This window comes from Homalodisca vitripennis, chromosome 4, assembly GCF_021130785.1.
Source record: "Homalodisca vitripennis isolate AUS2020 chromosome 4, UT_GWSS_2.1, whole genome shotgun sequence".
Classification (NCBI taxonomy): domain Eukaryota; kingdom Metazoa; phylum Arthropoda; class Insecta; order Hemiptera; family Cicadellidae; genus Homalodisca; species Homalodisca vitripennis.
Window position 1 is genome coordinate 56,057,448 of NC_060210.1, and position 15,273 is coordinate 56,072,720.

The 15,273-nt window shown below is 31.5% G+C and overlaps 1 protein-coding gene across 1 annotated transcript in view; it reads right to left on the minus strand.

Moving 5' to 3' along the window:
* Positions 1–15,273, minus strand: part of LOC124359329 (transcription factor E2F3-like) — a 67,791-nt gene that overhangs the window by 27,556 nt on the left and 24,962 nt on the right. The window contains exons 5-9 of the mRNA XM_046811988.1: positions 14,592–14,802; positions 12,779–12,879; positions 11,580–11,743; positions 6,565–6,732; positions 5,190–5,358 (exon numbers count right to left, since the gene is read on the minus strand). Coding sequence (XP_046667944.1) covers positions 5,190–5,358; positions 6,565–6,732; positions 11,580–11,743; positions 12,779–12,879; positions 14,592–14,802 — 813 coding nt within the window. The remainder of the gene's footprint in view (positions 1–5,189; positions 5,359–6,564; positions 6,733–11,579; positions 11,744–12,778; positions 12,880–14,591; positions 14,803–15,273) is intronic.

Below are 15,273 nucleotides of genomic sequence, written 5' to 3' on the forward strand. Positions count from 1 at the left end.
ATTGATAAGTAACATTGATAATGATACGTAACCGAGTATAAATCTAGATTTGCTGCACTGTCGTATGAAGTATTAGTTATGGTAATTATAGTGAAGAACAAACCGAATAACAATAAATAGTGAGGAAGGGTTAGAATTTCAGTGATAATAAGGGACAACAAGTCTATATACTTCTTCGACATCTAACGATAGTAACCAATCCTTCACGCGTTTTTTAAACCAGTAAAGATTAGGTAATTGAAACACAGAATATGAATACAGAAAGAATATGAAGAAGAATATGCTGTACTCTTTTAAAGAACATTTTTTTTAGTATTGCTTTCTGTTCAATAATTAATGGCTCAAGAATAGTTTTGAAACTAGCGCTATAGACTATAATACCAAATGAAAGTTGGGATTAAACGATAGGCCACTTTAATTTCCTTATCTGTGAGTACTTCTCATAATTGTCAGAAGGCAAAAATATACTTGCGGATTTTATTTTTTTTTAATTAATGTATTTTAACACATTCACATTATGATGTGAATTTTTTAAAATATAATTGCAGGTATTGAATTGTGTCCAGGAGCGGAATTTCCTCTCAATCTGGATACGTAACGTATAACCTCTTGTAACAGTGCGTAAGTTGAAGGTCAAATTAAGCCTATAAGATCGGTCTTCGAAAAAATTGTTATATTTGAGCCATTAGAGTTCGCCAAGTTCTGACCCATATTAGTAAATAATTCATTAAATTTGTTGGCTACTTCAAGCTTAATTTTGTCACTGAATAATTTGGTACTTGGCAAATATTTATTTAGCTGGAAAGAAACTTTGTTGACCTCTCTACCACTCAATTTATTTACAACCCCCCAAAAAATTTTAAAATCCCCATTAGCTTGGTCGGATTTATCACAAAAATAATATTTTTTAGTTGCTTTAAATTTCTGCTTAAAATGTTCCTGTAATTTACATAGCGGGGTTTAAGCTCCACATTAAATGGTTGCTTTTCCACCAATTTAATGAATTTATTTCTTTCTCTTATAGCTTGGACTAAATCTAAAGTAATCCAGGTTTTAGCTTTTTTGACCTAGTTTTAAATTTATTCAACTGGCTATTGAAATCGTAATAATATTCTGAAGTTGTAGTGCAAAAACATTTACATTACTGCTGTTAATAATTGATTGCCAATTAGCATTTAAAAGGTTATCATGTGGTAACACATGTCGATATAGGTGCGATGTGCAGGGTCAATCTGAGAGGAGGCGTTCTGTGCAGTAGCGCGTAGGCGTTGCGTGTGTGGGGGTGTTGTGTGCATAATATCATTTTAATAAATCGTTAAAATTTATAGCCAGCTTGGGTATTATGAAAGGTGGTGGGAACTTAATCGGTTAAATGTATAAAATGTGTTATTTATAAAAATAAATTATTTTCAAACGAGCATGTGTCTGTTTGATGTTTAGTAATTTATTGAAACATTTGTAACCTTATGATAAATCAAAGGCATATCAATCAACCATGTCCATTGTTCATAAGTATTAACATTTAAAATATTTAGTAATTTATATAACATACAATTAATTTTTTAATCAGTTGTAATAACATAAATATTTACATTTACTAGATTCCTGAAACAATATATTTATTGTTATATATCTATCCATTTACTGTAAGATATGTTGTTTCTTCCTATATTCAAACACTTTTTTGCAAGCGGATCCTTTCGTTCACTTGGTCATTCCGTTCAGTTGTTCATTTTGTTGAACACGATGACCGGTAAAACACGCTCTAGCGGGAAGGCTTAGTAACTCTGTACAGACCGGTTCAACTGAATGGGTCGCAGCAGTGAACGATACCGACTGAGCCGGATTAGTCAGCTGATCAAATAGAGAGGCGGCAGAGGGGTATTTACCCCACCCTGCGTGAACTCAAATCAACCAAGGTTTTTTTGTTAGCGGTTTACCTATAATATTAATACACTATAATATTTGATAATATATAGCTATTTAAAAACTGATAGTTACCACTTAAATTAAGGAGAGTCATGGTTTATTGGTGTTCGATAACTTATCTCTACGAAATAACAATACAGTATGCATACATACAACAAAAGAAGACCTGGTGTATAGTGTATGCTCATGAAAAACATTGCTGCACACAAGAATACACACTTAACAGACTAATACCTTTGGTTAAAAATACTATACGATCTTTTTATTGTTGATACTACACTAGAACAATTAAAGGCAAAATGTAATTTGAAATTACAGACAAAACATAATAAACAAAACACTGGATAGAACAAAAATTAGTAAACGAACGTATCGTTTGCACACATTATTGTTATTCTGAATGTCCAACACTGAAGTAAGCTTGTAGCGATGAAGCACTGGCACATCAGGACTCAGACTGTGATGTGATAGAGAAACACACAAGTCACAGCATGAGGCCCGACTGCCAGAGCTCATGTCCAATCCCAGCTGTAGTTTAACTTCATTGGTGAAATCGGTGAACATAAAATCTACTCTACTTACAACAATTAAAGACTGATTTCCATATAGTTACATTATGAAGTATATTTGTATAAATGAAAAGTTAAATATACAAAAACATGTACTAATACAATAGCAGTAGTAATTAAAGAACAATACAAATTATCATCAATGTCAAATACACACTATTAACAACTACTAATTTAGCAGCACAATGATAGATGAAAAAACTGCTAAATTTATTTAATAACACTGTATAACTTTATATTCTGTATGTGGCTTTAGATTTTAAAGGACAATCCAATTCTTTTGATACGCTTAGCGAAAAATTATATTCTCTATATCCACAGGTAAAACCATCAATAAATATCAGTGTTTACCCACAGTATACTTGACAAATTCTCACTAATATATGTTGCGCACAATCTCAAAAAATGCTTTTCTTGGCAAAATTTTACTTTTTTAGTTTACTTTTTTTTATTGAAAACTAATACTTTAAGTCAGTAAATTTTTAGTTTCAATGATTATACACTAGGTCAAGTACAAATGTGTCAAAACACATGTAATCCAATTTTTCATAAAACTAATTGCAATGAAAGACCTCCAAACATACAAAATGAATAATTATTTTAATTATTTACTCAATTTTGTAAATATATTGGCTTTAAATAAAATGTACATACAGTTGTTATGCACACAATTTGTACTAATCTTTAACCCTACATCGGGCGCTAAACGGAGTTTTCCTCCGTGTATTTTTTATTATTAAAAATAGTACTACTTTTCTGATGTTGGTAGTCGTTTCCTGCAGTGTACTTCACGAGCATCTTTCGGGGAAGCGAAATAATAGTCTCCCGCTTATATTTGTCAAAATCTGTCAGTATGAGGTCTACTTCCGTGCGAGACTGGACAATTCCTCCGTGAGCACCCGATGTTGTGTTTGTAGTGCTTGGACGAAATCTCCGTGAGCGCCTTATTGTGTTTAGTTTTTAAGGAGTAATAATCCGTGTGCGCCTAAATGTGTGACCTGTGATAGTATCTTTTTAAGTTTTACAATATATTTTATTTGAATTTTTTGAAATGGAGAATGAAGACGAGAGACTTATCAGTACAGTACCCGTGTGCTAGGGGTGCTAGGGAACGTTTCAGTACTGTTTACGGAGTAAAAATTGTCGTTATAAGAACTAGAAGGAAAATGTTTTGAAACTTTGTGTAGTGTTTAAAAAAATTTTAGTAAAGAATACATTTTTATTTCAGAGTAATAATTGACATTACAATTGTATAATGTCTCAAGAATTGAAGTAAGTTGTATTTGTAGGAAGCTAAAAAATAACCTTATTTCCATATATTATTACAGTAGGTTAAACATTTTTACAATTAATTCCATTATTCCTTAAAATAAATCATGTTGTTATTATACAATAACATTTTTTAAGATTGTAAATTTCTTATTTGGAAAATTCATTATATAAGAGAGTAATTTTTATTTAATTTCTAAAAATGAATATATTACATTGTAATTAAATCAGTATGAATATTTGAACAAATAAAAACAGTTTAAACGACTATGATATCCATTATTCGCTGACCTGGAGGAAACCTCCGTGAGCGCCTGATGGTGTTTCTAATTTTAAGCGCCTGATGGAGGGTTAATTATTATTGTATATCTTGATTTGTTCCAAAGATTTTTAAAGCTATGTTTTCCAAATTAATAATATGCATTTTTTATTATACTGTGACATAATTAATTAAAAACAAAATAATATCACCATGTACAGTTTTGTTGAGTAATGGAATCATGTAGTTTGAATATAAAAATTGCTTTTTACTGATTTAACTTCTTGATTGTTGTATAAAAAAGAATTTTTATTATTTACAAGTGAACAAGACTAATCTTTTTAGTGGATTAATATGACAAGACCTAATTATGACGTGGATTAATAAAATAAAAAGCTTGTATTTTTTAATCCATTATTTAATAATATTTATGAAAAAAGCACATTAATGTTCTTGTTATTTTAGCTTTGTCACTAATGCTGTGCATTCATTGTTAAGACTACTGTGTCAATTCTATTTGGAAGTAGAATTCCCACAAAACTTATCTCACAACCACGAGTTCCAAAGAAATATTCTAACTGGAAAAACCCTGAAGTAAATCATTTATGACCAGTTTAACATCAATCTTTAACTCAAGGCATAAGGCAACATGATTTAAAATTCAAGATTAATTATAGTGTTTTTAAATTAAGTGATTTGTGTTGTAATTTTAATTATATAAAAATTTTGATTTCTGTTTAAGAAGGTTAATTTTTGGTAAACATTTAACAGAGATAATGAATTCTCAAAAGGGATAGGAAACAGGATATGACAATACTTTACCACTGAGCAATCAATAACAAGTATATTTATTTTTATAAAATTATGAAAGAGTCCACAAAATAAAATACACCAAATTGTAAAAAAGTAAAAATATTTACAAGATACGTTGAAACGATTTTTTTTACACACAGTTTACTACACACACACTCGATAAAAATCAATTATTTAAATTGAATAACTAATCAACACTTAAATAAGCATCAAGCTATTGATATTCAACATTATCAGCAATGTTAACAAGCAAATTCTACACAACATATGCTAGTGAATTAGTGAACTGCAAATAAGCAAATTTCAAACAACGTGAGGCAACATGCAGCAAACAGTTGGAAACTTTTTACCAGAACTGTGCTGATCTTCCGTCTGCAGTTGGTAGGGCTGTAAGTCATCAGCCTCTGAGATGAGAGCGTTACGTAACCTTCGATTTGTAGCATTTTCTTCAATCCCTACATATTCCTGTTTCATGAGCATTTGAAGTTGTTCAGGATCCAATGAATCAGGTAATAAACTCTAAAACAAATAAGTTCATGCTAGGTAAGGCATATAAATTATCAATGTTCATATGCATGTGGCAATTATTTTTCTGGGAAACAACAAATAAAAAAAACCTGTTTTCGATTAAACAATAAAAGAAAATGTTAAAACATTCAGATACATTTAATAAAAAAATTACCATTCTTTTATATTTTTATGTGTCTCAGATGATGCATATTTAATTAGTGGTAGCAATAGTTACAAGTGACCCTTACAAACAACTGCATGTCCCTCTAAGTTTGTCATCAGGTGACAGCTGTTTTTTACCACTTTAGTCCCTCTAAGTTTGTCATCAGGTGACAGCTGTTTTTTACCCCTTTAGTCCCTCTAAGTTTGTCATCAGGTGACAGCTGTTTTTTACCACTTTATTTTGTTTTCTAATATTTATATTTATTAAATTTTTTTGTAAAAAGATACAGATTGGAAAATTACATTGTTTTTTATTATTTTATTTCACCTAATATTGATTGTAAATAGGTCTACAGTCATGTAACAAAATACAGATTGGAAAATTTACACTGCTTTGTATTTGTTTACTTAATCTAATATTGATTGTTAGGTCTACAGTCATGTTTATAAAATCTCAAATATCACACGTCCTTGTCAATAGACTGTACTACTTACATCATTTAAGACTTCAAATCTAGAGTAGAGACCACTTAATCTTCCAACCAGCCAGCATCTCATTTTGAGTTTCTCTAAGTTCACTATGTAATGGCAAGCAAGTATTGAGTCGCTGTGTCTTCTCCAATTTTATGACGTATTTGATCCCGACAAATATGATATCTACATACCTGTATTTCCAATGAATGAAACTATTCCAAATAGTTATTTAAATTTCCGTTAAACCACATCACTTGACTTTAGCAATGTATAAAGTAGTTGTGAGCTTAGCAACAGTTACAAAGTTGCAAGAAGAGTAAAAACCACCACCCATACTTCTATAAAACCACATCAGAGACATGCGATTCCTATTCAATTATGTTTTGTTTTGATAGTAAAGGGAACCAAGAGTTGCAGTTAGTTCTATCCTATCCCTAACAGTATAGGCTACCTGCTCATCAACCAATTGTAGGCCAATGACTCCTCCAGAATGTTTTAGATAACCAGCTACATTTATAATTGATACTCTCATAGTTCTAAATATTTATATTTAGAAAACACAAATTAATAGATACTTACAGCTGGGTCACTAGAAGTACTTGGCCGAGAAAGTTCTGACGATTGTGATGATGTGGATGGTGTTATGTGTTCTTCAAACTGTAATTTTTGGTTAGAGCTCTTCTCATCCGGACAAAGAAACACCTCAATTTCTCCAGTATCACTTTTGAGGTGCATTGTATACTGTAACTAATGGAAATTGGGATTATCTCCAAGAATAGAAAATAAATGGAAAAATATACTGATACAATGAAGAGATGAAGAATTTGAGAAATAATGCAATCCATACAAAATTAATTACGGTGTAACCCCTTTAATCCAGGTTACCAGACACGCCAGGAAGAATACGAAAACAAATTTGTAAACGATTAAAATATATATTTATTGTAAAGGAACATCACATAAAAAATACAACATATGACACTGTGGAAAAAGAACATCACAAAATAAAGAATTACTGTTATTTACTTCTTGGCAAAAGAACTTTTTAGTTTATGCTGTGTAAGCATGTTCACACATTTATTTCATGCTCAGTCATCATCATTACCTGTTGGCACTCAAAATAAGCCGTCAATCCATCTACGGCAGATGCCACTTTTGTTTGACCAAAAACGGCAGATTCTTGATTGTTTTCTTCCTTCAAATAATCACTGCTACCGTCATTTGTATTTATGCTCGCAGCAATAATTTGCTCATCAGTAACCACACCACCATGTTTTAAGGACTAACAAAAAATTTCAAAAAGGAAGAATCCTCTTTAATTAACATCACAGCTTTTAAAACAATAAAATGTTTAAATAATCATAATTTGTTTTATTTTCGACCAGCCCCTTACAAATCAAAATTCTTCACCAAATAATATCTGATACATACAACAATACTTATTACTTCCTATATACAGATATAAATGGTATTTATTATGTAACATTGACCCTTATTGTTCATTTAATTAATAAATGGCAACAGCTCTTATAGGATTAAAGAAACTAATTTGTATTTAAAAGAAATACTACTATACAAGGTTTGCTTTTAAGTAAGAAGTTTTGATAAATTAATATAAAAAAACAACTAATTTTGTTTAAGAATGATATTTTTAAATGAAAGCTCACACTTTTATCTACTTTCCAATGCATCTACTCTATCTACACCAACATTAAGACTCTTGTTTTATCAAACATGTTTTTGAAAACTGTTATAATAAAAATTTGCCACCTGATTTCAACAACCACTGCAACACGGTCGTTTCGATGTTACTGTTGTCGTTGTAGTGCTGACCTCCAAAATTTGATCTTACTCATAATTTAGTTAGAAATACACATGATAATCACTAGGTTCTAGATCAGGGTTATACAAACTAAGATCATTCCCAATCACGATAAGATCTTTAGCATATTTTGGGCGCTGACGTCAGCGGCATGTAACCAAAGCGACCGAAGTTGCTTTGTCATCAAGCTCATTCAATACATCTGACGCTTTCTAGCGGTGAATTGTGTTACTAAAAACCCAAATAACATTGTAGAGTAGGCAAAACCCGTTTAAATACGGACAATGTAATATAATACCAATTGAAATGACAACCACGTAAAACTACGGGATTAGCATTCTTCGGAAGTTTTGCTGCTCCGTAAAATTACGGGATTAGCACTCTAAGTGTTAAAAACAATTTAGTGACGCAACTCCCAGGGATTCTATAAATCAGGAAAATATTATTCTAATTGGACAGATGTAAAACATGGTGTACCCCAAGGGTCAATATTAGGCCCATTGTTATTCATTGTCTATGTCAATGATCTGCCAAATTACCTCCCTAAAGAAGTTTGTAGCCTCTTTTTATATGCAGATGATACAATTGCTCTAATTAAACGAAAAATGTTAAGTGACTTAGAACTTGACACCAACTTCACAAAATTTTTCTTACTCACGGTCTGTTGTTAAATCGAGACAAGACTAATACATTACACTTTAAATTAAGAAATGATCATTTTTGTAAAGGGTTTAGTAATAACACATGTAGTAAAATTTTTAGGCATACATTTAGACACTAAATTAAATTTTTCCGACCATATCAATATGTTAAATAAGAAACTTAATTCAACCAGATATGCTTTGAGTATACTAGTTCGAATAACATCTTTGGAAGTTTGTTTAGCTGTATATTATGCCCATGTATACTCGATGTTGAGTTATGGAATTACTTTGTGGGGTAACTGCTCAGATGTGCAAAAACTCTTTATTAGTCAAAAGTCAATTATTAGAACAATAGGTCATTGCAACTCAAGAACAACATGTAAACCTTTATTTAAAAAATTTAACATCCTTACTTTGCCATGTATATACATTTTTTAAATGCTTAAATTAGTACATAAGAATCCTGATCAATTTGAAAAATACAAATTTAATCATAGATATGACACAAGAAATTGTAATTTGTTTCAATATCCGGCACATAAACTAAAAAAATTTGAAACTAGTCCTCTTTATCTAGGTTTGAAATTATATAATAATATTCCACAGGCATATAAAAAACTTCCCTTATCTACATTTACAAAAAAATTAAAGAAGCTCTTTGTCAAAAAACATATTATAGTGTAAATGAATTCTTTGAAGATAGTTTATGATGATAACGAATAGTAAAAATGTATCTTTAAAAATATCTACAATGGGTTTAGCCTTGGATTTAATCAATGTTTTTTTATGTTTTATAGATCAATGTATCAAAAGTTATTTTTTATAAGTATGAAAGTAATGTTTTAGAATAAGTTTAGTTATGTAGTTTTTAATCATTGACTATGTACCAGTTTTTATTACATTGTGATACCAGAAAACGTATTGTACAATAAATATTTGTCTATTGTCTATTGTCTAAGGCAAACCACTATTTGGTCTTGTCAGAAGATCTTGTTTTAATGATGATATAGTAAAAGAATGTGATAAAAAACATGAAACTAACAACTTTGAGAAGAATGGCATTGAGTGGAATAGGCTGACAAGACAAAGCTTCTGCTATGCTAAGATCACCTTCAGGCCTAGTACTCAATAGTAGTAAACGAAAGAACTCCAATAATTAATGCAGTGCAAGTATCTTCACCAATCATTAAATTTTAAAACATTGCGAAAAGACATTAAATATAATGAAATTGGCTATAAGAATGGTGAAGTTACGTATGTTCAAAAAGTTATGTACAGAATTAGACTCTGAACAGCAGACGTACAGTACAGAGTTACATTTCCTGTGAAGAGCATGCTTGTAAGAGTTACGAGATAAACTGCTTTCTGTTGATAGGCTACTAGAATGCAACATTTTCTGGAGCAATCAGATGAATGAGCTTTAGGGATGCATTTTGCATACTAGGAGATATTTTGGCCATTTCAACCAGCTTAATTAAAAACTTAATGGTACTGAGAATTAAAAATTGTATAGTGTTGGTAATATATTTGTTGTATCTATAGACAAACATTGTGCATTTGTATGTACGATTTATCTTTTTATAGCTAGAGTTTAAGACAAATATTTTTTTTCTTTCCCGACTCTGAGGTAACTTGCTGACAATGTAGACTGTGTCAAAAGATACAACATAACATCAGGGACATCCATCGTTATACAGCGTGTATCAAAATGAATTACCTGATTTTAAAACTCAATATCTATTGCTAAAAATGTACTAAAAAAATAATATTTATTGCAAAATACTCACAAAATCTTAAAGTTTAAGGTATGTTATTACAAATGTTCTGTATGTACACCAGCAGCAGCACGAACAACATCCAGACGATAGTTAAATTCCTCATAAACCTTACACAACGTATCTGCGTTCACAGACCTTATTGCGACAGTTATTCTGTTCTTTAGTTCTTCGATGTCATGAGTTAGAGGGGGGAACAAAAACTTTTTCCTTCACATATCCCCACAAGAAAAAGTCGCATGGGGTCAAGTCTGGTGATCTTGGAGGCCAAGAATGAAGGGCATTGTCTCGAGGTCCTGTGCGCCCTATCCAGCAGTGGGGCAGAGTGTTGTTGAGAAGCTGCCGAACATTGTTGTGCCAGTGAGGCGGAGCTCCATCCTGTTAGAAAATGAAGTCACCAGAGTCTGCCTGAAGTTGTGGAAAAAGCCAATTCTGCAGCATTTGAAGATAGCTCATTCCATTAACAGTGTCTCCCTCAAAAAAGAAGGGACCGTACACTTTTTTACGAGAGACTGCACAAAATACGTTCACTTTCGGCGAGTCTCGTTCATGCTGAATAACGTCGTGAGGTTGTTCGAGTCCCCATGTGCGCACGTTATGTCGGTTTACTTTACCACTAGTATGAAATGTTGCTTCATCACTGAAAATTAATCGTGATAAAAATGTATCCACTTCCATGTCCTCAAGTAGAGCATTATTAAATTCAACACGTTTCCTTTTATCATCAACCCGGAGAGCGTGTACTAATTTTAGTCTGTATGGTTTGTACAGCAAACGACGTCTTAACACTCGCCAAACAATCATGTGAGGCATACCCAGTTGTCTGCTTGCACGGCGAGTACACGTTCGTGGACTGTGCTCATACGTTTGCCGAACTGTTTCCACTATTTCGTCAGAAGTGCGAGGTCGGCCTGAACTTTTACCTTTGCACAAGCACCCTTTCTCTTCAAATTGGCGATACCATCGACGAATGTTTTTAGGTGAAGGCGGATCAATGCCGAAACGACGACGAAAAGCACACTGGACCAAAACAACTGACTCATCCTTGGCAAACTGCAACACACAAAACGCCTTTTGTTGAGCGGACGCCATTTTACTTCAGACTGACTGGAAACGAAGAAGATGCACTGACCGACATCTAGCGGCGATTTTATAAAACTTTAGGCCACGCCCATTCCAAATACACAGCTTTCCTTGCCCGCACGCCTTATGTTTCGTAATTATTACCGTACAAAATCAGGTCATTCTTTTTGATACACCCGGTATAATACAATAACAATCCATCCTATATTAAGCTAATCTTAAAATAGTAATTTTTATGGATAAACCACAGGTTGAATTAAGAAAGTTTACCTGTTTCTCCTTTTCATTATAATACATATCAGGTACTTCTAGCTTGGACTCAGGTGGGGCTTTAACTACCATTGTAGTCTGCTTGTAAGACAACGAATTGCGCAAATCACAGTAAGTAATGTACGCATATCGTTTGTCATCATTCATAATTTGGAGATCACGCTCTATAAATCACAAAATAAATCTCAATGTTATACATAATTTAACTAACAGGATTAATATTAATTTAACTAAGGATAACTTTTCTAACATTTAATACATGTATGGTCTCCTATGATGATTATGAGGAGATTAAAACTATTTTTACTTTATTATGCACTTGTACATTTTTTATAATAAAAAGTGAAATTAAAACAAAATTATTTACTGTTTATAATTTTATACTGGATATTTATAAAAAAATAATTCAGCCAGAACAGAAACAAGATAAGCAGATTATCAGTCCTGTTAGGGATAAAAAAACACCTGATGTTTTAGTTTCAGTTAGAAGGATTTATTATATAAAGGATTTATTATATAAAGGATTTAAAGAATAAAGGAGGGCTTTTGATTCAGCAGTGTTCAGCTCAACAATTTGGAGGATTCTAAAAGACAACAAATTCAAACCTTGTAAAGAAAATTTATAAGCTCCTGATGTAAAGAAAATTTATATCAGGAGCTTCAAGGAGATATCTACCTTAATCAAATGAACTTCAATATTTGGACAAAGACCTCCAACAAAATCCATTTTTTTAGAAGTGTGATGAGTCAACATTCCATATCTACGGAGAATTAGAATGGCATAACATGAGGTATTGGTCCATTGAAAATCCCCACTGAATGAGGGAAGTAACAGTGGTTGATTTTATTCAGGAAATCAACAACAAAAATGGTGTTGTTTAAAATTTTTGAATTGGCCACCATTTTGAAAAAATTGCTGCCATAACAAAATTTTAAAACTTCCAAATTATTTGTAATAAGAAATTTATAGGGTTATACAAATGTTTGTCCTGTAAGGTTATTAGATTACGGACTTACTAAATGTTTGTAAGTGTTCAGATTATATTAACATGCCAGCATTGAGAGTTATTGTCCCATCAGTGTTGTGAGAATCAAACATTTAATTTAATAGCGCATCTTAATATAGATATTGAACATCATGTAAACTCTATCTTTCTTCTGACTGAGCCGGAAGGGATATGTTTCTTAACAACACCCACCTGCATTTCTGATAAGTTGATCTAGTTGTCTTTCTTGTCTTTGAAGGTCTTCTATTTCAGCTTGCAGAATGTTTTGTGAATCCATTGGTATCTGACCACCTCTGAAGCAATTCAAGAAAAATTATGTTTCTTACATAATGCACAGTCTTTGTGACAATATTCCATGCAAATAAAATGTTGAAGACCACCTACAAATAATTACTTTATATCAAAGAGAAACAAGGTAACTTAATTTTCTAACAAACTTGAATAATAACAGTTTATATAATATTTGTTTTGTCTTTTGACACAAATAAAAATCTTTCTGCTTTGTCATTTAAGTCACTGATTGTTGTGTGTATGTGTATATATATAGCTGCGGGCAACTGCTAATATATATACTAACAGTTGTCCGCGGCTTCGCACGCAATTTCCTGTTGAAAAACAGTACACTATATACACGTATTCTTTTTCTATCACATTCTAAACACTCCTGAGATAGATGTCATTCCTTTGTGAGCCTCGGGCACATTATGAAGGTATGTACCATATTTCCTGCCACTATCTTTCATGATTTTTGCTAGGTGTTGATAAGTTATTCAGTACAATTAATTTATATGTATGAATATCGAGAAACTAATTTGATTATAAAGAATCAAATTTGGTCTGTTAAAATGAATTTTCTGTCTAAGATATTTCCAGTATTATTGTGGAGTTTGCCTTGTGCTCCGATCCAAGAAAATGTATCAACAAAAACCAATTTCGATCATAAAGCGTCTTTCTTTCCGATCTTTTCATTGACCTTCGATCTAACCAAATTCGATTACCTTATGTGCAAACATTCACAGCATTGTACAATGAGGTGGTTTTTATAACAGTGTTTAATAGTATTTTCTTTGCATTAGATAGTTTATTGATCATTGGTGCAGTCTAAATTTAAAATTAGGTAATATCTTTGTCTATGCAATCTGCATTACACTACTGATCAAGCACTTTACAATAATAATTAATTAATTATTATTATTAATGTTTCTGCCTCTTTGATGAACATCAGCTGAAAGTATTAACAGCTGTTAAGTATCAATTAATGTGTCGTAGCGCAGTCTGCCGGAATAAAGGTAAAACATTCCAAAAATCGACAACAATTCATGATTAAAAAATTAATTAAATAAACTATTTAAATTGGATAGAGTTGTAAATCTAAACCATTCTCTAATCCCCTTCAACACACACACAAAATTTCGTCAAAATCGGTCCAATCTTTTAGGAAGAGTTGACATACAACTCTTCCTAAAAGAGATATATTATATTCCTTGAACATATAAAAAAAGATATATACATAAAATGAAATTATATTATAATTGGAGATCTGAAAGAGAATTATCAAATAATAGTAATTTCAGCTCAGTATTCTTGAGAATAAAAACATGTCATAAAACTTTCATTTCTCTATTTTTCATATGCTTATTTTAATAACTGAATGCTTATGAAAACTTTGACTTGAGTGAAATTATATCAGTACCACTTTGATCACTCTGTATAATCTATTGTAAATTTAATGTAAATGCTATTCTTATAGTAAATTAACATTTTAAATCATTTTACATTTTAAATATTATTAAATATAATAATAATATTTTTATCTATTTCACAGCAACTAATAAATAGGTCACAAAAATATTATCTGATTGAGACAAACTGTTATCTATCAGTATTTTCCACTGATTTTAACTAACCTATATAATGACTAATTTTTTAATTACGAAGTCAGTCATGAATTCATTTTGAATTAAACTAGTTATATGTCATTCTTAATTAGATTTGTTGTACTTACTTCCATTGAATATTGTTTTTTGATTTCTTTTCTAAAATGCCAATGCCTTCTAAGACATTAGTTATATCATAAATTCTCCGTTTTTGTACTTCAAGGCACTCAGAAGCTACATTGAGGTCAACCACTCCCTTGGGTGAAGACTGCAGCAGACCTACAAACTTCTTAGTCAACAGGCCCAGTGACGTGTCATACCTCGTCAGGGCCGGTTTACCTGCAATCAATGCCATAGAGATAAACAACAAATAATAAAATAAAATAGGTACAAGTATTGGTATTTTTGAAAGATTACATAAATGTTCATAAAACAACAAATATGGCACAGAGATAACACTGCTGGCTGTCCTGAATCTAACAAAGTAACAGCATGTCAAATTTTAATAAATTAATAAAACAATAACAAATTATTACATTAAAAGGATATATCTTGAAATGTCAGGAAGTCAGTCAAAGAATAAAAGGGGTTCTTCAAGAGCCAGGCAATTAAATCATTTTTAAAGGTCTGCATGTTATACTTATTAATGAGGTTACTAAACTTATTGTAAACTCTCTTTGACGTTACGTATCACTCATCAAAGTTTTACTCAACCTACAATGACCAAAATACAGATTACTTTTACCTCTTGTGTTATAACTATGAACATCTTTATTAAACATCAGAACAGGGTATTTTTTGAGAGCATGA